Source organism: Grammomys surdaster, unplaced genomic scaffold, assembly GCF_004785775.1.
Source record: "Grammomys surdaster isolate TR1022 unplaced genomic scaffold, NIH_TR_1.0 125319, whole genome shotgun sequence".
In the NCBI taxonomy this organism is placed as follows: domain Eukaryota; kingdom Metazoa; phylum Chordata; class Mammalia; order Rodentia; family Muridae; genus Grammomys; species Grammomys surdaster.
In genome coordinates this window covers 358,521-384,188 of record NW_021620197.1, presented here as the reverse complement: position 1 = coordinate 384,188, position 25,668 = coordinate 358,521, and the positions used below count along the sequence as shown (strand labels likewise).

The following is a 25,668-nucleotide window of genomic DNA, read 5'->3' as shown; positions in this document are numbered from 1 at the left end:
CAAGCTGAAAGTGATATGTAAAGGCTTCTGCAGTGAGCACAGGCTGCCTCAAAACTGGCTTACTACAAGAGATACCCAAGCAAGGAACTAAGCACTTAGGGCAACATAGGGCAAAGGATGAAGTCTGTTGTGCACTGTGCAGAGGCTGACCTACGGCACTGTAGGACTGAACATAAAAGTAATGAGAGAACTGAAGGCTGTTAGCAATGCCATAGTTATTCAGGAGTCAAAGGGTCTGATGCGTCCTGCAACTTCACACCAACAAGACTGGGGGATGGAAGGAAGGAAGAGACCCAGGAATCTGAGCCAGCTACACGCCAAGATAGTAATGCAGGCAGCAAGGCACATTTACACGTTGGGACCTGACTGGGCATACGTATAGTGTATGTATATGTGTCTAAAGTCAAAGGACAGCAGGAAAGGCTCCAACATTCTAACTTGAGGGTTTACAGACTGAGTCTTCCCTTTTGAGGAGTGGGTGTGACCTGAGCCGGTGGGAGGAGGTTCTGACTCTGTTCTGATTACATCAGAAAGCTCTAAGATTCATGCTCACTAGTTTTACATACTTGGTTAAGACAGAAAATCAGGGGGAGGTCAGGTTCTGAGCTGAAATTCTCTGTCCTAAGTGAAAGATGAGGAAAGCAGGCGTACAGAGGGGACCTGTGTTATGTCTTGTCAAGCAAGCACATTGTGCTGTGTCTTCTTTCAGTGAACCTTAAAATATCCCATTCATTAAGAGTAGCTGTGGAAGCCAAATATCAATCAGAGCTCAAGGAATCCTGTAGGGGAGGGGAAGGAAGGATCACAGAAACGAAAGGGGTCAGGGACATACCAGGAGAACATGGCTTTCAAAATTAACTGACCAGGACTCATGGGAACTTGCAGACATCAAGGAGCCTATAAAGGTTTGACCTTGGTCCTCTACATTTATATTATGGCTGAGTAGCTTGGTATTCTTGTGGAAACTCTAATAGAGGGAGTTGGGGCTGTCCCTGCCTGTTTTGCTGCTTGTGGGATTCTTTCCCCAATACTGGTTTGCCTTGTCTAGCCTTGATGTGATGGTATATGCCTCGTCTTACTGCAGCTTGTTATACTGTGTTTTGTTGATGTTCCTCTTCTCAGCGGAGAGGGCAAGGGGGGAGGGAAGAGAGTCTGGGGGAGTGGTTTGAATGTAATACATAAGAGAAGAATAAAAAAATTAAAAAAGAATAGCTGTGGCTCTCTGACTCAGTTTCCTCTTTTAAAAAGTAACAGTGTAAGACTCAAAGGGGGAAATTTAGTGTCTTTAGTGACAATTTTCTTCCTTCTCTTAGATGGCAGCTTTCCAGAAGCAGCCCTAAACAACTTAAGGTAGCAGGAGACACATCATCCTTGGAAAGTAAGCAGTGGCCTCTCTCTTCAGGTCTCTCCATTCATGAGGTCAATGATACTTTGCTTGTTGCTGCATCTTGGAAGCTTGGAAACTTCTAATATGTCTGCAGAGATGGCTCAGCGGGTAAGCACACTTCCTGCCCTTCTAGAGAACCCATGCTCAGATCCCAGCACTCACATCAGGTTCTGTAATTCCATCTCCAGGGGATGTGATGGTCTCTTCTAGATTATAGAAGCTCCAAACCACATGGCATTCATTCATGCACACACATATACATGAATGAAAATAAAATCTTGAAAATGTAAATTCCAGACTAACAGAATCATACATTCAGCACATCCGGCAACAGCATGCCAATGAAAAGTCAGGATTCAAGGCAAGAAGATGATTCCATGTTTGGTTCCATTTTTCACTGATTATATTTTTGATTTACACACTATATTTGTGAATGGATGTCATCTTGCTTTAATCAATTAATTCAGTAAATGAACATACTGTGAAAATATTAAAATCAAGAAGGGGGGTTACTTCAAAGAGTAACTTCCCATCTAGTGATTGTGACTAACCAAGTGCAATGGCAATGTTCTATCTTGTTTTGATTGTGTCTAGGGCCTCTGTGATCAAAAGCTCATAAGAAGGTAATCCATGTGTGGGACCGAGATTTCCACTTAAAAATTCTAAGCTTGCAGGAATAGTATTGTTCACTGCTGTGGGGTACTTCTGCTCAAATCTTTTTTAAAAATTTAATTATCTTAAAAACTAGTCAGGTTTCATAAGACTTTTTTTATTCCTTCTTAGGTTTGGTTGATTTGCTTTTGATGAGTCAATAGATGTTCCATGCTCAGGGGCACTTAACCAGTGTGTGTGTGTGTGTGTGTGTGTGTGTGTGTGTGTGTGTGTGTGCGTGTGTCTGTGTGCAGTTTTCAAACAACCCAGTGAATGGGAGCAGTCAGTATCCCAGAGCAAAGGTGAACACTGTGTTTCCAAGGCACCCATTTGATCCATTCTAGCCCATCCTGCAGGACCTAAGTGCTCTTCACTGGATGCAGAAGTATGATCAGACAGTCTGACATCCCCAGCCTCTCAGTGCGCTGAGTTCCCACCTCATTCTCACAGACCCTTTTCTGCCACAGAAGGACAGAATGTAATGCCAAGAAGCACAGAGACAGCTGTGTCAGAATAAATAGGGAAAAGACAATGGACAGACAACTCAGTGGAGAAAGTGAAGGTCACAGGAGCTCAAACAGGGAGGATGAAGTCTCCATTAGAGTTTCCTAAGAAGGGCTAGGCATGGAAGTGCACACCTTTAATCAGCACTTGGGAGGCAGAGGCAGGTGTGTCTCTGTTTTCAGCTAATCTAGTCTACCCAGCAGCCCAATGAAGGCTACTTAGTGAAAGCCAATCTATAAAAAGGTTTCCAAGGAAGACAAAATGAACAGAGCTCCTGAGAAACTTAGGACCCTTCAGTCCCATCAATGGTTTTGTCAAGAGTAAATAGTACAATAACTCTTCTAACCTTCTAATACTAAATGAGAACTCTCTCTCTCTTTTTGCTTTCTCTACCTCCCTCCTTCCCTCTCTTCCTCCCTTCTGTTCTCTTCTCTCCCTCTTATTTTCTCCCTCCTTAAAAATAAAACAAAAACAAAAATCAGAATTCCACAATATAATTTTGTCTACTGAGACTGCAGAAGGCTGTCCCAGGAAACCACCATGCCTCCCTGAGAGCTGAAGCCTGATCTCAATACTGAACCATTGTACTTAGAGGTAAAGCAGACTTTGGGTTTGTGGCACTGTAAAGGGCCCCTCTTGTACTTCAAAATGTTTTTCTTTGTCTAGAAGTGGAATTTACTGGGGTTCGTTTCCTCCCATCTGAGTGGCTTCTGATTCAAATGCTATGACCAGCTTTGGAGCACCAATGTCACCCTAATGGTGAAGGCAGCAAGGCAGTACTGGCTGGCTATCAGACCTTTTCTCGTGTATGTTTCTCATGTATTCTAGGAAAGACTTCCAATATTTCTGGAACAGATAGCTCACATATGTCCTCAACACAACAAAGACTCTCTGCTTTGCCAAGTGTCAGTCAAGCCTCTGAGCCTTCCCTGGGCAATTTGTGCATCTCTTGAAAAAAAAATCTTTTGCAAGATACCCTGATAAGTCAATATAGCAAGAATTATCCATTCTTGGTGCAAGACCACACTTAGTGATCTTACAATCACTAAGTGTTCTTCCTTCCCCTCATTGCACTATGATTACCTTGGTCAGTTTCAGTAATGCTCCTGAGAGGCTGGCTCTACCAGAATGTCCCAAACTCAGTTTTTTTTTTTAAAATCTCTCAGTAACTTTCCAACCAGCCGTCCTGTTTCTCTAGCTTCTCATATAACATGAAGGGGAACAGAAATCAGAAACATTAAATAGATGAGCAAAGCAATACCCCAGGAATTAAAGGGAGAGTAATTAAAAAGAAATACTGGATGCCTAAAATTGGAGGCAACAAGTCACATAGCACAATGCCTTTTTCATCTTTACCCAGGATTTAGGTGCTATCTCAATGATGTCTGCAGCTGTTGTGTGATAAAGCAATATGAGCATTGAGTGTGAACATTTTGTCCTTTTCACAGGTGAAAGACACATTCTTACTATAGAGCTTATCAACTTCTAAATACATTTGGCTTTGTTTATTAAGCAGAGAGCTTGTTCCTTTTTGATTATGGAAAGCACTTCCTGGCTCCCTTACAGATCTGGATTGCTGGCAGCATGGTTTTTACACTTTAAGAAAATGGGTAAAATAAAAGTGACCTGAGGGGCTGGAGAGATGGCTCAGTGGTTAAGAGCACTGGCTGCACTTCCAGAGGTCCTGAGTTCAAATCCCAGCAACCACATGGTGGCTCACAACCATCTGTAATGAGATCTGATGCCCTCTTCTGGTGTGTCTGAAGACAGCTACAGTGTATTCATATATAATAAATAAATCTTTAAAAAATAAAAAAAAAAGTGACCTGAACACATACACTGCCATACTTTGACAGCATATTTAAATTGCTACGGAATGATCAATAGGCAAGGTAGTATATACGATGTGAATATGCTGGCAATTCCCTAGATGATGCACACCCTGAGTGGCATGAAGTAGAATGGTATGAGAGTTCGTACTACTCATGACAGCCTACAATTGTAAACTTACTAATTATTTGCATACTTCATATATTTGGATCTTGCTTGTTGAAAATAACAGAAGCACCAGAAAGCAAAACCTCTAGCAAGGGAATAAGCTTGTTACTAAGCTGTAAATAGAATGAATAGAAGGTGTCTTTTCCTTATCCCTTTATCCTTCTCTCTCAGAGCAAGTAGAAGGATAATGACAGCAAAGAGCTGTGAAGCATAGTGTTGGAAAGGATGAACACAGCAGCTCCCACAAACACCAACTTGGTAGTCCTAATTTTCCCATTATCCTCTAGGCCCTAGAGGCATATTCTAGCTAGGCTGGCCCCATCCTCATTCTCTCCCTCCTCTGTCTTCATAGTTCACATGCAGAATACTCACAATTCCATTCTTTCTTTGGAGTGATTGTATTATCATGTACCTAAGTTTGTCCACTCCACACATCAGTTCCACAATGTGCTTGCTTGTTCTCTGCCTATTCTCTTTGCCCTTTGCTCTTTGTTCTTTTGCATTTTAAGCATGACTTCTACATTCCTGGGTGACCACATTGTAACACTCATGCTGCTTCTGAGGCACGTATGAGAAAAGATTTTAGAGAATGTTTGCTGGTTCTTCCCAAGACAGGAACCTTGTCCATAGCTTGTGAAGTTTCTCCTGCTCTGTGGGGTTATTCTGTCAGTGCTTGGCAAGGTCCATCGAAGCCAGGCATGCTTAGACATGGTCAGGACTTACCTCTGGGCACCTGCATGGCCATGGCTTACCACTAGGCACCTGCAATACAACAAGGAAGGCCACTGGCATCCTTTGATGTTAAAGTCTACTGCAACAACAGAGTATCAGAACTTAAGGAGAGAGCACTGGCACAGAATGCCATGGCTGAGCCTTAGTAAACCTAAGGCAAAATGGTATGTGCCAGATAACATCCTTGGTTGCTTCTGGGTACTTAAAAAACCTCCCGATTTGAAATGGTATTTGTGGTCATTTCAATTAAGGGCAATAATGGCTAGCCATAGCACTGTAGCTCCAAGGAGAACCACATTTAACCATATGCTTTGAAGCGTGGCAACATTTCTAGAGTCTTAAATGATTCTATTAGTTCAAACTGACTCAATCAAAAATGACAGAAGCACTGATGCATGCATTCCATCTTGCTTTCTTCTATAGTGTATATGTTTCTGAATCTTATCTTCCCAGTTGTGCGGCACACACACAGATACAGACACATACATGCATACATACACACCCATATAGATACACACTCACACATATACAAAGACACAGATGCACACACACACTGAGACAGAGGTACATATATATACTGAAACACACAAATACACACACTTGTTCACACATATACATACATACAAATATACACATATGCATACACACATACAGACACATTAGTATACACACATAGTTACATATACAGATGGACACATAGATAACACACACACACACAAACACACACACACACACACACACACACATCCCACATATACCAACACACTAGATTTGTTAAAGGTATTTCACCTGGACCTACAGCCAGCACTATATCCAGGCTTTTCAAAGTCAAGTTAAAAGACTTAAGCCATAACATTCCACCAACCAAGGCAGATGTTTAGTGCTCTGAACTGTTGGATGCCAGCAAGTTAAAGTGGAAAGATGACTTAGGCTCTGATCTCTGGAGCTTAAATGCCACATCACCCCACCTCAATTCCAACCAGCTGCTTTTCCTTTCTTACTGTATTTGTTCATACCTCCCACTCATCCAGTGGAAGTGAGCATTGAGTCACATATCTGTGCTAGACTAGGGGGTGAAGAAATGCAAATGCATGTCCCAGGGGATTTTAAGACTACTTATCAGCCATGGGGGTGTCTTGGTCATCCCAGCCACACAGTTCAGAAGTGTTATATTGTACTGTGCTTATCTTGATATGGGTTTCTGAGATCTGGGGTACATAACTGTACCCAAAATCCCTTCCTGGGGTCCATAGCCTCAGCTATCTCTGTAAGGCCTTCAGCTTCAGATCAGGCTGTGCATTTCAGCTCTTGTACGCAACTTCAGAACAGCCAAACAGCTCTCAGTCGCAGAATGGGACTGCTAGAAATGATCACTTACACCAAGTCTAGCAAATGGCAATGCCAGGACACAATAACAGCATCTTCTTTTTGTTCCCTATCCAAGGGAGGCAGGTCTCAGGTTCCGGATTATGAAGTCCTATGGGGCATCTTAACTCCTAGAGCTAGCAGCCCTGTGAATGCTTCTGTCTTCCTCAAACTCATGTTAGAACCTAACAATGTGAGTACATCAGAAATCAGAACCTTTAAGGAGGTGACTGATAATAAAGTTTTAATGGTTCCCCGTTCACCTTTTCAGTGTTTGAAGAACCTGCCTAGCCCCTCTGCCACTGAAGCACAAACAAGACATCTTAGAGGCAGAGAACAGCCCCACAAGACAGTTCTGGAAGGACCTACTGGCATCTTGACTACACACTGTAGAGACTGCAAAATTGTAAGCAAAAATTTCTGTTGGATAAATTTCCCAATCTAAGCATTGTGTTATAACAGCCTGATTGGTCAGTAGTGATACCTGTAGCATATCCTATGTCACATCAACAAGCAGCTGTGCAAAGAAAGATCCTATAGACCACTTGGCTATACCTGTGAGCAGGAAGGCTGGAACCCTGAGCAGGACAACCAGTGAATGGTCTCCTGGGCCTACAGCTAGCCACATGGGAAACAGCAACGATTAATACACACATGCATGCATGTATGCACATATACATGCATGTGTATGTGTACAGCCTGAAAACCACAGGGTGAACTGAGTATCTATGTCAGGTCTACCATAATAAATACCACAAATGAAGGGGCTCAGGCAACAAGCCAGAAACCTCCCTTATTTCTGGAGACTAGCAGTTGAAGACTGCAGAATTGGCTGTATTTGCTTCTCTGAGAGTCCCAAAGAAGAGCCTGGATCAGACTTCTCCTTGGATTCTGGGTGCTTTGCTATATATAATCTGTAGAGTTCCTTACCCTGTGGAAGAAGCACCTCAATATCTCCCCTTCATCTCCCAAGTAACTTTATTTATGTGTCTGTGTCCCACTCCTTCATTTTATAAGGACACTGGATATATTGGATTAGAGCTCCGTCTCCTTCAGTATGACCATATCAGCACAAATTTAATCTGTAGCAACCCTAGACCCAATATGGCTACATGCCAAGATGCTTAGGGGCATGGCTTCAATGTATGTTAGGAGAAAAAAATGAGAACTACAAAGACAAGATAAATGGTTGTGACTGTCGCCCCAAGGGAGCTAGGGGTAAGCTGGCTTGTCACCCTTTGCATAGTCAGGGTGCCGTATCAGTTTTGAAGATTAACCACTCTAAACAAACCATCTCTATAGGTATAATGCCTTTCCTAGGTTCCCTCCTTGGCAAAGAATCAAATGCAAATGTTTCACCCTGGTCTTCAAAGGCCCATGTGATATACCATCCTCCTCCCACCCCCATGTCCTAATCCTATGGATGGAACTCTTCATACTGGAGTCAAATATGTGCTTACACATGGAAGTGTCCAAAATCTGAACTATCATTGTGTAGGCTCAGAATTCTGCTGCATAAGTCCTCCAGTCTTGAAATTTCCATTCACTATTATCTTCCCCTTACCTGACTCAGCATCTGACACACAAGAGTGCTCTGTCATATTCAGTGGACGAATGAATGCTCATAGGATGTGAGTCACCCTTGACTTTGTTCATTCTTTAATGCCTATATGTATTCAATCATATCTCTGAAGTCTCATTTCCTAAAGCTACATCCTTCACTGCAGCCCACTGTCACTGTTCAGATTCAGGACTCATGCATCTCACTCTGAAATTTCATAATCGTTTGTGCATTTCCTTAACTCAGCCTGTTAATCTTCTGTTAATATAGAAGATAATCCTTGTTATCTTCTGTACCAGTGCTGCCAGAAAAAAAATTCAAAATAGGTTTGTGTCCAGTCACCACTGCCTTTATATGCTGCTTCATTGTGGATGGGTCTCTGTTCAGGACTCCTGTCCTTGCATGAACTAATCCCATAAGTGTACATCTATCTGGTCACGGAAAATGCATGTAGTTGCTTGTCTCCACATATGTGAGACTGAACAAGCTTACTGGACCCTCATGGGGGAAATGGGAGATACTGCAGTGGCCTTAGTAAGAAGTTCCATCCCCACAATTCTGCCCATCAGAAAATTGGTTTACAGTAACATATTTCTGTCAGAGATGTATCACTGAGTTTGTGTTCTAAAGAAGGAAAGAGTTCAACTGTGCAGTGCTCTACAGAAGTAGAAACATTGAAGAGAAAAACAAAAATCGAGAAATTGAGCTATTCACAAATGTGCAGGAGACTGGGCACAGAATGCCTGCTAGCAAAGCCAGCTGTCTCATTACTACAGGCATCTCAACTTCTCGTATTCTTTGAAGTTCTTTCTTTTTCCCCTTTGACAAGTCTGGCTGCCCACCTTACCAGGGATGAAAATGATATTTTACACAATGATAGAAAGTTCTGAGACAATAAGAAAGTAGAGGATAGATGCTGGCGAAGTTTAAAATTGTGTTGTTTTACATTTGAGGCCTGTCTTTTAGCATAACCCTGCTGACTCCTTGTGGGGTGGAAAACCAGCCAGAGGGGTAGTCCTATCACTCTCTAAACAGATGAGCTTTGGAACATGGCATAAGATTGCTAAACCTCAGTTCCATTAACCATCAGCTCAGTGACAAGCATAAGGATTGAACACCAGGATCAAATTATTGTATCCTAGATGTCACCCAAACACTGAAGGCTTGGTTCCAGACTCTTGCACAACTGGAAGATGATGGAACCTTTAAAAGTGAGGCCTAATGAGAGGAAATTAGGTCACTTAGAGCCAGGCCTCCTCCACTTTCTGTTACTCGAAGGTACAGGACATTCATGGACAACAGGCTCCTGCCATAAATAGTAAGAGCTAAAATGAACTTAATTTTCTTTAAGTTGATTTATCATAAGTATTATTCCCAGCAATACACAACACAAGTACCAGTCAGTGGCCTTGTAGCAAGAAATGTCTGAAAGGTAACAAACAAAGTTGTGGCCTGAAACCCTTGCAGTGTATATGGAGTTTCATATGAGAGCAGGGGGTGAAGTCATTGTTCCATTCATTTGTCCACTCCTTTCCAAGCATGTATCAGGTCTGTGGACTGAATTCTAGGAGATGAGTATGAGAGAGATGTGTGTAATGTTGAGATGGAGGTATGTTAACTATAATCTCACCAATTACAAGACTGGGGTAGGGTGGCTACAAGGATGAGGCCAGCATGGGATGTATATAAGTTTAAGCCCAGCCTTCAATGTACACATGTAAAACAATAGCTAGTAAAACCAAACAGATGTTAAGACATGTATTTTTGGTCTGTGACTCATGGTTGAACAAGCAGCTAGTATGCACAGAATTATTGGCTCTTGAGTTGAAATTCTTTCAAATAGGCACAGTGACACAGGCCTTGGAAAGTGTCTTCGATGAGAGAAAAGAGCTATGGTTTTTCTCTACGGATAATAATAAGTATTTAGAACACAGAAATACTAATTTAAGAAAAAAGGCAATAGGAGGGTTTCCTCTAGAATCCGTGACCACAGATTCCAGCCACAGGTTATGACTTCCTTTCTACTGGGTGAGCCTTAAGTCCAATTAGATAGCTGTTAGTGCAACTAACAGATAAAGATGCCGCCATTGCACTGTTGGATATGTCTTTCCAGGCCAGTCATTACTCTGGTTCTCAAGTTTTATAGCTTGATGGGACAACCTATTGCTTTTCATCTTAGCAACTTATATAGAGGGTTCCAGGGCAGTTCCACCTCAATATCTCCAAATCCTGTGCCAAAAGTGTATGGTGTCGTTGGCAACAGGATCTTACCTTCAAGTTCTTCAAATCAAACAAGGGTATTGACAACTCCCCTGAACAAAATCTGGCTCTGGTGGGGAAGATTGTTAGAGAGCTGTTGGAGGAACATTACCACTTTGTGTGTTCTATTAAAAAATATATATATGTGTACATATATATATATACACATATATGTACATATGTACATATATGTGTAATGTTTACTTTTAAATAAGCTTATAAAATGGCACATTGTCCATGACATTTTCAAACACCCTTAGTGCTATTTATCTCTCCTTCCTCCCTGTCCATCCTATGCTATCCCTCCCTTGCCAAGGAAAGTATCCCCTCTGAGTATTTCCATTTCCCCATTTACAGCATCTGTGTTCTGCTTGTGTCCTCTCTACACTTCTCCACTGTCCTCTCAAGGTCCCTTTTGACTTTCCTGGCTTCTGTGGTTACTTCAAGCAGTTTTCTATATTGGTCTAGGTTTACACACTAGGTATGACACTATCTAACTCTATCAATTTACTGGAAATTTTTATTTGATTTTTATTTATACGTAAATAAAATTTAACTGTGAATTTGTACCATAATCCTATATCCATTCATCAATCAAAGAACATCGAGGTTGTTTCCATTTCCCAGTTATTGTGAAGAGAGCTGCAATAAATATGTTTGAGCAAGTTTCTGCTAGTACATGGAATCCTTTGGGCATATGCCAAGGACAGAAACAGCTGGGTCATATGGTAGATCTATCTTTAGCTATTTGAGAATTCTCCACATTGATTACAGTATGTGTACACAATTTGTATTCCCATCAACAGTGAATGAGAGCCCCCCTTTCTTCATACCCTCACCAGCATTTTTTGTCAGTTTTCTTTCTTGATTTTATCCATTCTGAGTGGAAATCTCAGAATAGCTTTAAGTGGCAATTCCATGATGGCTGGAGATGATGAACACTTTCTGAGATACTTATTATTTGTTATTATTTCTTTTTCTGTTCAGATCCATTTTTTTAACTGGGCCATTTTTTCTTAATTTTTTGGAGTGTGTTTGTGTGTGTGTGTGTGTGTGTGTGTGTGTACTGTTCTTTGTATAATATGAACATTAATCTTCTATCATATGAATAGATGTCAAGATTCTTTCATATTCTAGAGGCTTTCACTTGACTCTGTGATTATTTTGTTGCTGTTTAGTACTTATTTAGTTTCATGAAGCAACATTTGTCAATTATTGATCTTAAATCATGAGTAAAATAGAGTCCTAACCCAAAAGCCCTTTCTGGGCATATATCTTGTAAGATAGTATTGTCTGAGTTTTCTTTTAGGACTTTCAGAGTGTCCAGCTTTGCACTGAGGCATACAGTCCACCTATAGTTCTTTTTTTTTGGGGGGGGGGAGATATGTGAGTCTACTTTTATTATTCTGTGTGTGAAATCCAGTTTCACCAGCACCATTTGTTGAAGATGTTGCTTTTTCACAGTGTGAAATCTTTGCAAAATACTAGATGTCTTTAATTATGTATGTCAGTTCAGGTCTTCTATCTTGATTCATCGATTGACCCATCTGTTTTTGTGCTAGCATCATGCTGGGTTTTTTTTACTATGACTCTACAATATAACTTGAATTATAGTCTGTCAACCCCTCCAATATTGTTCTTTTTGCTTAGAGTTTCTTTGCCTATCTAGGGCTTTTTGTGGATCCATTTGAATTTGAACAATATTTTTCTAATCTTCTATATAACCTTAAGGGGTGTTGACTGGAATTGTGTTGCCTTTATGAATACTTCTGGTAGAATGGTCATTTTCATAATATTAATTTTATCAATACATTACCATGGGGGGTTTTAACATCTTCTCGTGCCATCCTCAATTTTTTATTCAGGAATATAACATTTCTAGCGTAATGGTATTTTATCTCTTTGGCATGGCTAATTTCATATTCAATTTTGAGCCTTTTATAAATGGGAGTATTCTTATGATCTCATTATACTTGTTATTGGCATATAAAAAGGCTACTGATATTTGCAAACTGATTGTACATCCTGCCACTTTCTGAAAATATTGATCATTTGTAGAAGTTTTCTGTGGAATATTTGGAAGGCATAATTCCATGTCATCTACAAATATGAATGGTTTGGCTTCTTTTCCCATTTGTGTTCCTTTAATTCCAATCTTTTATCTTGTTTCTCTAGCTATTACCTCAAGCATTATATTGAAAAGGGTTAGGGATAACAGACAATCCATGGGATTGCATTGATTTGCTTTTCCTCCATCTAGAATAATGTTGGTTTAGGGTTTGTCATGCATAGCCTTTGTTGTGTTGAGGCATGTACTCTTCATTTCTATTCTCTCTAGGGCTTTTACAATGAAGGTATGTTGAATTCTGTCAAAGGCCTTTTCTGCATCTTTGAACAGATCATGTCACTTTTAATTCCATTTATATTATTTATTATATTTATTAAGTTACATGAGCAGAATCTTCTCAGTATAGCCAGGATAAAGCGAATTTGATCATAGTAGAGGGTTCTTTAGATATATGCCTATATTTAACTTAAAAATAATTTACTAAGAATTTTCACATATGTGTTCAACAGTATTTGGGTTTGGTATTTGAATAACTTTAGGTTCATAGCAGGAATTTGGAAGTGCCTCCTTTGTCTCTTCTGACATTTTTGTCTGGCTTAAACCCATATTGGTCTTGTGTGTGCTGTCACAGACTCTGTAAGTTTATATGTGCATCAGCTCTGTTGTGTCTGGAGGACACTATACTTGGAGCTATCCACCTATTGCTGTTCTTATATTCTTCTTGCTTATTCTTTCACATAGATCCCTGAGCTTTGAGGGTGCAGGATTGATAAAGGTGGTTCATTAGCACTCATTACTCCAGAGCCTCTCACTCTGCACATTGTCCAGGTGTCCAGGTATCTCTATGTTCATTACCATCTCCTGAAAAAGAAGTTTCTCCGATGATGCATTTGTTTACATGAGTACAGGAATACATCATTATGAGTCATTTTTGTTTACATGAATACAGGAAAACATCATTATGAGTCATTTTATTCTGTGTTTCTTTAGCAGAATAATAGTAGTAGATTTGCCCTTATGTCCCATGATCTCTCTAGTTTCAGCTTCTCAGGCACTTTAGCAGTATCAGGTATGAGTCCAGTCTCATGTAGTGGGTCTTAAAGCCAATCACAAGATGGTTGATTATTACCACAACATATTGCTCAAGTATATCTTGCCAACAGATTGCTGGGTTCATAGCTGGGTGATATTGATGATTTCTGCTCGGGTATCATGCAAATAATCTTTCAGTATCATAAATATTTCAGTATCATAAAGTTTCCACTTGGATAACAACTCTACATGTTCAATGATGTAAATTTATGGCATCTTCAGCAATAGGACCTTGCTCTCATAATCAGTATCTTTTGATTTCGATTGAAGAGTTGAGGACACCAACATTTCGTTATTATTGTTTATTGATTTTTGACTCTCTTTTTGTGTCCTTTGTTCTACTTTGTGTTCTGGAAATTCTAACGTTATTTGTTTTCTTTCTGTAGTCTCTTGAAAACACTTCTTTTTCTGTTAAATTCAAATTGTTGCTTCTGGTGTTCTCTGTAGGGCTGATTTGTTGAACATAAATTCTTTTTGTATGTTTATATCATGGAAATTTTTCTTTTTCTTTCAACTATGGCAGATGGTTTTGCTGGGTAGTGTGAGTTGGCATCTGTGGTCTTTAGAAAGCTCCAAGCCCTCTGGCTTTTAAAGCTTCCATGGGCAAGTCAGTTTTTATTTTTGTTTTGTTTGTTTTTTATTTTTAATGGGAGTTTTTTTTAATTATGTGACTTATTAATTTTTTCTTGCAGCTTTTAATACCTTTTCTTTGTTCAGTATAGTTAGGGTTTAGATTATACCATGCAATGTAGACTTTATTTTCTTGCCAATTTAGCATTCTATATGCTTTTTGTATTAGTATTTCAGTATTGCTATGTGTTTCCTTAATTTGGAGATGTCTTCTTCTATGATACTGTTGGACAAAATGCAGTTGACATAGAAGGTGAGGGGCCTGGGCTCAGGCTCACTATGTCCTTTCTTCCTTCCTTCCTTCCTTCCTTCCTTCCTTCCTTCCTTCCTTCTTTTTTCTCTTCCTTTTTTCCCTTTTTTTTTCAGTCACAATCTCACCGTGTAGCTCTAGCTGACAGTGTGTATATCAAATGGGCCTCAAACTTATAAACATCAGCCTGACTCTGCCTCCGAAGTACTGGAATTAAAGTAATGCACCACTACACCTAGCTCAGACTCTTTTATTTCTTAAAAGAATATTGAAGCCACCTATGTGCCTATCTTCTTTAGAAACTGATAAGAAAAGAGAGTTAATCTTCCCTAAAGCAAATATTTCTAGAAGATATATATAATAACTTTAATTACTTCCCTTCAAAGCCTTCCTTTTCATAGAGAAAACCAGAAACATTAGGCACCAGAAAACTCTCCCTTCTTCAGTATCCCTGAGAGTAGTCCAAGAGACTCTCAAGTCAAGAAAGCCATGTCTTGAGTAATGATTCTTTTGGCATAGCTCTTGCCCCAAGTAACTTGTCTGAAGTACAGGCCTGTGAGCCCAACTACTTGGAAGGCTGAGGTAAGGGGATTGCAAATTCAATATCTACCTGGGCTGTGGAGTGAACTGCAGGCCAATTAGGATCACTTTCAGTGAGAGCCTACCTCAAAATTAAAACATTGAAAGGCTGTGATTTGCAGCTCACCTTGGCGTACATACACAAAGTCCTGTACTTAATCCCAAGTGTTGAAAAAAAGTAAGCAATGACTGAAACAACCTCACCAGTAATTGTTTATTCTCAACACATTTGCTGATTTAACTGCACAGAGTGGGACAATCATGAAGATAAGAATAAGAGAAAGGCCCTAAGGTGATACCTCTGAAGAACTGCACCTAAGAAAATGGAGATATCAGTGTCAAATTGAGCCTCAGCAAGACAACAGGCTGCCCTACACTGGCACGGACATGTACAGAGGTGTGAAACACAACTTAACACATTCTGGTGCACAATCAACACTGCCTGGCATGCTGTGAAGTAAAAGTAAACAACACAACAGAATGAGAGCCCCCAAACAGGCCACTATTAGAATCAAACCACAATTTTACAACCAAAATTATTAAACTTTAAAAGTGAATAGATACATGGCTTCCACTGATCGTTGGACCAGATGGCAATTAAAAGGTGAGTCAGCAAGCTTTGCACCAAGTACAGTGTAGAGCTGAAAGGGAGGAAGAAAGCACGGACAGCAGGGACAAAGCAGGGCATGGGAGCTTTCAGGTGACTAGAGTCACAGAACACAAGGCAGTAAGCAATGATGAGGCGATGTAAGAGAGAGCAAGGAGAACACATTCATTCATTTTTGGTTCTTGAGAAGTTCTACACTCCCGTGTACACTGTGATCTCTGAATGTCAGAATTTATTCCTCTTGTCTAACTGTGCTCATTGTACCACCGCTGAACTTCTCCCCTTCCCTTTCCACTATCTTCTACCTAGACTCTGGCACTCACTTTCTTACCCTCTTAAGAAACAACATTTGAATAGTTATGTAAGAGTGGGATCATGGGTAAATACCCTTTCTTATCTGGTTTAACATAACATCCTCCAGGTTTACCCCCATTTCTGTGAATGACTAGACTGTCACAATAATATCCAAGGTTCATACTCACTATATTGTACAATTAGTGATTAGTAGATTAACTCTGTATCTTGACTGTAACCAATTTTTTGTTCAACAAAGAAATAAATATCCATGGTCTTGGATGTATTACTTGCCCTTATTTTATTATCACACAGTGTTTATGGCTACATTATGATATTTAGAAACTAAACATCACAATGTAGCCATATATATGTATATATATACACATATATGTGTGTATATAATTTTATATATATATATAATTATATATATATATATATACATTATATGAAATTATTATGTCAATCAAAAATGACAACAACAAAAAATAGTAACTTTTTTTCAAACATGAATGTAGGGTATCAAATTCCAAAAGTAAATATGCTACAAACCTTGGGTGGAAAAACAAATCAAAACAAAACACAAAAGCAAGGCAGGCTCCATGCTGCTATAACCATCATTTCTTTTAGTTTTTCCTGAATTGGAATTCTTTCAGAAAAGTTCTAAAAAGCAAGAGATCATGTTCCAGGATGATCAGTCTCTCTTGAGTGAACAGTGCTGTCTGACATCCCTCCTTAAAACTTCTGCTCTAAGAGGATGACAATAGTGAGGTTGGTAGGCCTCAATTTTCTCTTATCGCCCTCAGGGATGTGCAGCATTGTGGGTTCACAAGACAGATGAGGGATGGTAAAGTCCTGTCCCTACCTAGGACAAGTTCTCAGAGAGCAGAACAGGAGTAGAGCCACTCACTCCCCAAATCAGACTTGAACCTACCCAACCACATAGAGACAAAGGCCATAGCATGATAGGTCATGATAGGACCAGTTAGGCTTCTGTTTCCCCTCCCAAGAACTAGGTTCTCAGAAATCATGTGACTGACTATCTTTTAATCTAACTGATAATCTTGTAAAGCCCCTGCCTTTTCCAATGAACTTTGGTTAATTTGAATTGGTACATCATTAAAGTTTGCCTATCTTCAATTGGATCTAAATATGCAAATTAGGTGCATTTTCTCCCTTGTCCTTTTTCCTCCTCTCCTCACTGACTCAAGCTGTATAAACTACCCATCCAATAAACATGCTGTCCTCCAACACAGTCTTCTGGATTATTTATACCCTCCATACTCATCTCCAATTGAGCCCCTGATCCACATTTCCTCTGCACCCCGAGACCACCAACCACCAGTATGCAAAGGCAGATAGGGGTAGAGGACCCATGCAGCATGCTACCAGTTCTGAACACTTAGGTTATAAGTTACAAGGTTATATATCACAGGTTATGTTCTAGTGATATCTAGCCTGTTGCTATGCCTTCTCAGCCACCTGTTATTCCTTAAGCTTCAGTGATTAGGCTTCCACAGATGAGCTGGTGACAGAACATTCAAGGAAGAAAGAATCAGTGTGGAGCCACACAGTATGGCTACGGTCCTGCAGCATCTGGGGAAAGTAAAGGTACAGAGGTCTAATAAGACCAGCTCACTGGTTTCCAGGGTTAGTGGACAGAGAAGGTACAGGCACTAAATAAAGATAGGATTCTATATGGCCCATACTTGTTTCACAGTGTGCGAAGAAAAAGTCCTCCTGTCAGTGGTGCACTTTCAGGAGATAAATATTAAGTATTTTAATTTTCAGAAAGGAAAAGTAATCCTAACCCTGCCACATGCTGAGCCCTCATCATCTCAGTGCGTAGGTGAAGTGGCATTTCTATGGTGTACACAGCTGCATTGCCTTGTGGATGTCCTGGGGTGTCCACCAAGCTGACTATGCGTAGAATCCTCCCCACGAGACGCCAAGGCACTTCATTTAATTCAACACGATAAGAACAATGGGCAGCTCACCAGCACAACACCCTGGAGATTAAACTTTCTAAAAAGGCTACATCAACTAGAGATTCTCAAAAATGAACTTACATGTGCTTCATTGGTCCTGAGTAATCTGCATCTACCAGAAACTGTACATATCAAGCTCCACTGCAGTGGCCAACACAGAGAATGCTATGACAACTCTGCTTAAAGTATTCTTCTCTGGTCCCAAAGGGAGTAAGCATTGACAACTGTAGTACAGCAATGTCAATCGGTGAAATAGACTGAACTCTACACTGTTTCACTGACTAGCAGAAAGTTCTGAGATTAAAACCCCAGTATTCAAAAAGTCATTAAATATCCCATGAGATACCAGTATTAACAGCCATTGTCTTTCTTAATATGCTGATTGCAAAGTGGCTATTTGGGGTATATTCTATCATCTTACCAACATTTAACATTGTCACTAAAGCTGAATAGAAACTTACATCCTGAAACCCGGAAGAATATGCCTCCAAATGATACTTTTTTCCATAATACCTTCTGTAGTTGTGTTGCTTTAATTTCTGTCCTCCACCTTTTATTGCTGACTCGACCCTCGTTACCCACTTACCATCCGTCATCTACTCAATACTTTTCATTTTTGCCCAGGTCCACATTTCACTTATGACCATCTTATCTTCTGAAACTATGGTTCTGCTTCACAACTATGTGAATTGAATCTTTTGCAATTCCCACTCTCCAGCAGCAAAAGGACTTTTGAGAAGCATCTTTGAGATTGTCTCAGGACGTCATGGATGTCTCCCAAGAGGTCAGCCATGCTTCTCCCCACAAGCTGAATGGAGGGTCTAACTCCACTCTAGCACCAGTTGTGTTTATGCCTCTGCCTCCCTCAGAGAAGAACTCTCTTTGTCTTGCCTCACCTGCATCCAAAATAATGCCAAACATACAGCAGCAAATATTTAATGACTGAACTAACAGAAGTAAAGAGATAGCCATTAACAGAGAATATAGCAATTACATATTTGTGTGAAAGCCAAGCCCATTTACATTCTAAGCAAGCACTCTGCAATGCTGCAATATCCTCAGCCTTGTTTATGTTTTGGTTTTTTTGATTGTTGTTTTTTGGGTTTTATTTTTGTTTTTGTTTTGTTTGGTTTTGTTTTGTTTGGTTTGGTTTGGTTTGGTTTGGTTTGGTTTGGTTTGGTTTGGTTTGGTTGGTTGGTTGGTTGGTTGGTATTTTTTGAAACAGAATCTCACTACATAGCTGAGGCAGGTCCGAAATTCATAATCCTCTTGCCTCAGCCTTCTAGTGATGGGATTACAGGTACTCACCAAGACTGAAAGGTGTGCATATGTTTTCCTAAAGATGCCCTAGCTCATCCTATGTTTCATGGTACTGAGTCAAAAATGCTTCTTTTCTCTTCCTCAGGAAGTCAGATACAGGAATCTCTTAGAAAAATTTAGCCCTGCTGAAATATATTAAACATGCCACTATTCCAGAGTGAAATGCATCTGTGGTTCAGTTTGTTTGTTGTTTCCTAAAGAGGAGTTTCAGTTTCTCAGAATAAAGGGCAGCTACTTGTACTACATACCTTTCATTGTAGGAGATACGAAATCTAAGAAGCATAGAGACATAGGTATCTTCTTCTGAAGGGCTCACAATGCCATCAGCCAATTTGAGAAGGATCACACTTTTTTAACTTTTAAGTTACATTTATTTATTTGTGTATTTGTCTATGTGTTGTGTCTATATGTGTATACATGTGTATACAAGCATGCATGCTACAGTGCATGAAAGTCAGGAGACAAGTTGTGGGAGTCAGTTCTTTTCTTCTACCTGTGAGTTCCAGGAATTGAACTCAGGTCTTTGGGATTACCAGCAAATACCTTTACCTGTTGGGCCATCTTTAATTAATTAAGATCTTTAATTAATTAAGATCATTCTTTACCATTTGGTGGACGGGCCAGAATTCAAGACTTAAATTCTAACATGGGGATCAAAGAAGGTAGAAAGGTACTTGCTTAGCATGTACAAAGCCCTGGGTTTGATCCACAGCACTGCATAAGCCAAGAATGGTGGTACATGCCTATAAAACCATCATTTAGATCACAAGTTCGAGGTAATCTTATTACACAAAAAATTCAGGGCCAGCCAAGGACACATGATATCTCAAAAAAGAATCATGAAAGGATGAAACAACAATTATAAAGAGTTCTGTATCAATTCATAGAACACATGTTCAAGAAGGCTTTTGCACTTTCACAGACCTAAGATATAGCTCAGACCTCTCCCATCTCTCCTCAAGCCTTAATCTTCCAGGTCCAGGGATATTTCTTATCCAGCATTCACTCATCTCCTATTGAGTCACACAAGGGACTTGCAAGGCTGCTCCCATTGGCACATGACCGTGCTGATTTTGTTGGAAAAGCCTATTCCAACCCTGCCAACCTGCTAATCTGTCTTGAAATGAGTTTGACCCTAGGTGAAGTCCTTGTTTTCTCTAAGTAATGTCAGTTAGGAACACCCTCTGGCACATTTGATTTCCACACAAAAATGCCCAACCAGAGAGTATAATTATGAGCAGAAAATGCATCTTGAAGCTCCTAGAGCTTGATAAACCTCCAGCCCCACCAATGTAACATCCTTATTAAAGTGATGTGTGATTGTGTCTCTAGAGGAACCCTTAGTGTTAGAGATAAATCAGAGTGAGACACAAAGGAACTAAAAAGTTGTGTGGATCAAAGGCAACCAAACTAAATCCCAGAGTAAGAACCCAATACATCAAAAATGAGTATTTTTCTCAGCACAGTTGACTGAGTAATTACTTCCCAGGTAAAAGAAGATAACATTTTTAATTGACTTTAATACGCCAGCCATTTCCAGTCCAGGTGTTGTATGAAGCAAGTTTATTTTATTCACTTCACCTCTCTGTTTGTACTTATAGATGACATTGATTTAATTTTCTGTTTGGAGGTTTTGTTTTTGATGCAACAGATTCCACATGGAACCTCACATATGCTACCATTCTATCATAAGCCACACTTTTTAAAAAAAAACTTTTAAAAAGAGAATCATGTATAGCATAATTTTACCATGACATGGATGCTTTCTGTGAGAAACAGACACCTTCAATATCTGACAACTGCTATTGACTTGAAAGTACTAATCCAATGCACAAAACACTACAAATAGAGAAGGCATGTGCTGGCATGTTAGCAATTCCCTGTCCTTTCTCTTTTACATCTCCCAGATTCAGAGGAACTGGGCAAAGAGAAGCTCCACATGGGACATTGTTGACACCATCAAATGACCTGCTCTGGGACTCCTATATGCATCTAATCAGGAGGCACACCACAGCTGGCAGATGTGTCAGGTGGCCTGGTATAATGCATTCTAGTACAGCATCACATGCTTAGCAGCTAAGCACTGTCCATGTGGAAAGAGCTCTCTCACTGAACTTACATGCATTACTAATATTGGTGAGGTCAGATAAAGCCAATGAATACACAACCCTAAATAACCGCATCTGAAAGGTATGTGCAAATAATATATGAGAATAGGAACAATTCTTGATCTTCAGAGCAATGACTCACTGTTGGTGTCACAATCTGTCCCTTCTGGTTTTAAAAACTATTTTCAACACCATGGCACTTAATAGTTGAGTCAATAGTGAGCTTTAAACTTGTTTGATAAGGCCGCAACAGAAATCCAGTGGAGCCGGTAAGCATGAAGGCACATAGGAGCCACCGAGTTAAACACAGGTGCTTCTTACCATGTTGATGGATGACACAGGACCAATGCTGTTAACATAAATGTCCACGTCGATCACAGTTGGTTTTACTGTGGGGGAAAAATATATATATGTTAGTACTTTATGGTATAATGAAAAATGAAGAGCACAACCCAATCAATGTCTGGAGGACTCAGCCGCTAACAGCCCAGGCCTATGCTGCTCAGGTGGGTGGATTTCTCTTGGGCACTTAATTTGCATTTAAAACTAAACTCATCTTGTCTTCTTAAAATTTCAAAGGATGAGAGATTCTGGCTTGTATTTATTGAACTGTTGGAAAATAAGACAGCTATCCACTGCAAATTGCCAGTGACAGATGACTATAAAGATTTTCGATGTTACTTAAGTTGATTTTTGTGGCAAAGAAATGAGATGAAATATGAGACATGGCATAAGTAATTTAATGTCAAACTTGCTATAAAATTAAATCATGAGATGATAAATATCAGTGGTAGATAAAAAAAAACTACAGTTTCAAAGCAAACTTTTAGTGGCTTCAAACTCCAAAGAAAAAATGAAAACATGGTCTATAATTATCATTCTCGTATCATTTTAGGAGACATACACAAGTCTAGCACAGAGCTAAAATGCTATAGTCAAAAAAGTAAAAATCATGTGAATAAAAATGTGACCTTTTCAAGAATGAAGATGCACAGCTCCTGTGAACAGCACATTCAGGTTAAAGTTGATGCAGAGATCCTGCATGCATCACAAGTATGAGCGTGCACAGCTCCAGTGACTAGCACACACTGCAGGTCAACTGGCTAATTTAGGTTCAAGAACCCAGTTCCTCTTCCCTTGCCTGCAGTGGAACTGAACACCAGCAATGAGGAGACAGGGAATCTGCAGAGCCTGAGCTTAGGGTCCAGTGGCCTCTTCAGGAGGGAACCTCCTTATTGCCATTCAGGGATAGACGAAGGAGAGAACAGAGTCAATTACAGAATACGTCTGTCCAGGAGGAATATAAACAAGATGCATGAACTTTTCCTGCATGAGGTTTCCATGGAAACAAGATTGTTTGCTTCTGGGTTCTTTTCAATGGGCCTCCTTCAGTTTTGCTAAATAACTGTTCATTCATAAACGGACTCCAGACTTTGTTTCTGTAACTGAGTGGTATCTTAGTTTCGAGGCTCATAAACTTGAGAAACCTATAACCAGGACAGTAGCTTTCAGACTTTCCTGAGATGAAAACAATTGTCATGAATTTGAGCTAACTCCATGAACATCTGTCAACACCACCAGCTATGTTAGCTCCAAAGAGCTGTTGGCATTTTGGACGACAGGCCCAGCACAATCCTACTGCTATATTCATGACAAATTTCAGATAAGCATTCTCTAAACCCAAAACTAGGATTCTCTGATTATCAAAATGATAAATAGCACTGTCTTTGCCTTCACTGGATTCCTTGGTGTTCTGTTTTCACACACAACCGTCTTAGATTATGCAGCGCAGACTGTGTGACATTAGCCAAGACATTTTGCAAATGGCTTTTCGGGGTGTTTCAGAGTATTTATTAGAGTCTGGATTTCCAGAGTTTCTTAATCTCATTAAATTAAAAGGGCTTTTAGACACAAAGCCTAAATGATTTAAAGTGGAAAGCATGAAATGTATTGAGTGTAATGGCATAGCAAAGGTTTTAAGAGAGGCATTTAGAATACAGACAAATGCATACACACATATGCTCGTAAATATGTGTGTATGGGGAGACCACTGCTTTTAGTAGTTGATGCTGAGCAAAGTCATGGTAATGTCAGTGGCATATTTTAGAATGACATCTGATAGTTGTGCCCAGGAAACATACAGGCTACACTTGATAATTCAGACACTACAGATATAGTTCTGACAAAAGGTTTTCAATGAAGTCATCAGACATCTAAATAGGGAAAATAGCAGTGTTTTTAGTGAACAATGCTAGGAAAACTAGATATCCAAGAGCAAAGGAATAAATGTGGACCCTTAGACCTCACTTCATATCCAAAATAAACTCAAAGTAGGTTAAATAATTAATGAACCTAAAACTAGAAATATTAGAAGTAAAGATGGAGGTACTGTGATATTTAGTTTTGTGATGGTGTCTTGCATTCAATAAAATCTCAGGCAACAAAAAGAAAAATACATCAATGTTACTACACCAAATCAAAAACCTATATACAAAAGGTAGAGCAGAATATAACAGCTACCCTACCATGGAAAAGGCACTTACAAGTTGTGTATTGTGACAGCTGACAAGAACAGTCCCTGCCACCCACAGGGTACTTGAATAGAATTAAGCACCATTAACGATAAGGAAAATTACCCAGGCACTGTGGATGTGAGGGTAGACATTTTCAAAATATTAAACAGAATTGCTGCAAGGTAGAGAAGTCCAACATCTGGGTATTTTACCAACAGAAATGCAAAGAAAGACTCAATAGATACTCGTATGTCCACACTTGCACTATGGTCACAATAACTGAAAAAGCAGAAACAACTCATGTCCACAAAAGATGAATGGATAACCAAAGTGAAGAATATGATGGGATTTTATTTAATCTTCAAAAGGAATGAAATTTTGACACATGGTAACAGTATGGATGAATGGTGAAGGCAGTATGCTGAATAAATGATCCCATTACAAGGCAAATACTACATGATTCCAGTTATATGAAATACTCCCACCTAGTGAAATTGATGGAGATGTCAGTGGAACAGTTGTTACCAGGGGTTGTAGAGTGGGGAATGATGAATTAAGCTTCAGTGTGTATACAGTTTCAGTTGTGAAAGACAAGGAGTTCAGGAGGTGGATAGTCATGACACAACACAATGCCACTAACTAGTACTTAAACAAAAGTACTTAGGGTGGCAATTTTTATGGCATATACCATAAATTATATATAAATAAATACATGGGTATATTAACCATAATAATGATCTGGAAATCAAGCCCTAGACAACTGAAAGAAGGATGAAATCTTTCACAGAGGTAGGAAAGAATAACAATAGGAGGGACCAGTTTTCTGAATGAGAGGGAAGAGATTCTATTGTAAACGGTATTAAAAGGGCACTAAAAGTGGGCTGCATTTATTGATTGAAAAATATATTCACTTGCAATTCTTTATTTGAGATCTTTAATACCCTTTCTGAGAATTAATTTTTTTCTTAAAGTCAGGGTGGGTATGTCTAAGAGGATTGTTTCCCCAGTTACACTGGGCAAGCCTTGAGAAACCTTTGGCACAGTCCTACCTTCAGAGGTTGCTGTGACACTGAGGGGACAGTGTAGCCTACATTTCCCCCTCAGCTCAGACACAAACTCATATCAGATGCATACATATTTTGGGGTTTTTGCTTGTTTGTTTTTCTTCCACTCCACCATGCTATTTCTCACCCTTCTTTAGGCAAACAAGGAGAGAACCGTGAGTCATTATTTGAGCTGTTAGTACAGAGACAAAACCTGGTGCCCACTAGAGAGGCAAGAGTCAGGCCTTACTACAGGGAGCACAGGCTCAGAGTGGGTGATCTGACAATGAACAGAGAGACAGGTAGCTGACCCTTAGTCTCTAGAGTCTGTAGATAACAGTGCTTTCTCCTGGTTATTGACATCACCACAGGAATCCTGTCATGGTAAAAACTGAAAAGAAAAATCTTAAGGACAGTTCATGGCTTCAATGCCTCTGAGACTTGATATTAAAATATTTTCTGCCATACAAGCTTTTTATTAAACAACCTATTGTGAGAAAAAAATACATTTTTACTTCAAACAAGTTATGTTATGGGCTCTGTTTAGATATCACATGTATAACTCCTAGGAAATGTCTAAAATGACAACCTGAGAGAAAGAGAGAGACAGAGAGAGAGACAGAGATGGAGAGGGGGCCAGGAAGGAGGGAGGAAGGGAGGGAAGGAGAGAGAGAGAGAGAGAGAGAGAGAGAGAGAGAGAGAGAGAGAGAGAGAGAGAG

General features: G+C 39.7%; 1 protein-coding gene across 1 annotated transcript in view; it reads right to left on the bottom strand.

Moving 5' to 3' along the window:
• The window catches only part of Gabrg3 (gamma-aminobutyric acid type A receptor gamma3 subunit), a 599,312-nt gene that overhangs the window by 519,196 nt on the left and 54,448 nt on the right, over positions 1-25,668 (bottom strand). The window contains exon 3 of the mRNA XM_028785688.1: positions 21,715-21,782. Coding sequence (XP_028641521.1) covers positions 21,715-21,782 — 68 coding nt within the window. The remainder of the gene's footprint in view (positions 1-21,714; positions 21,783-25,668) is intronic.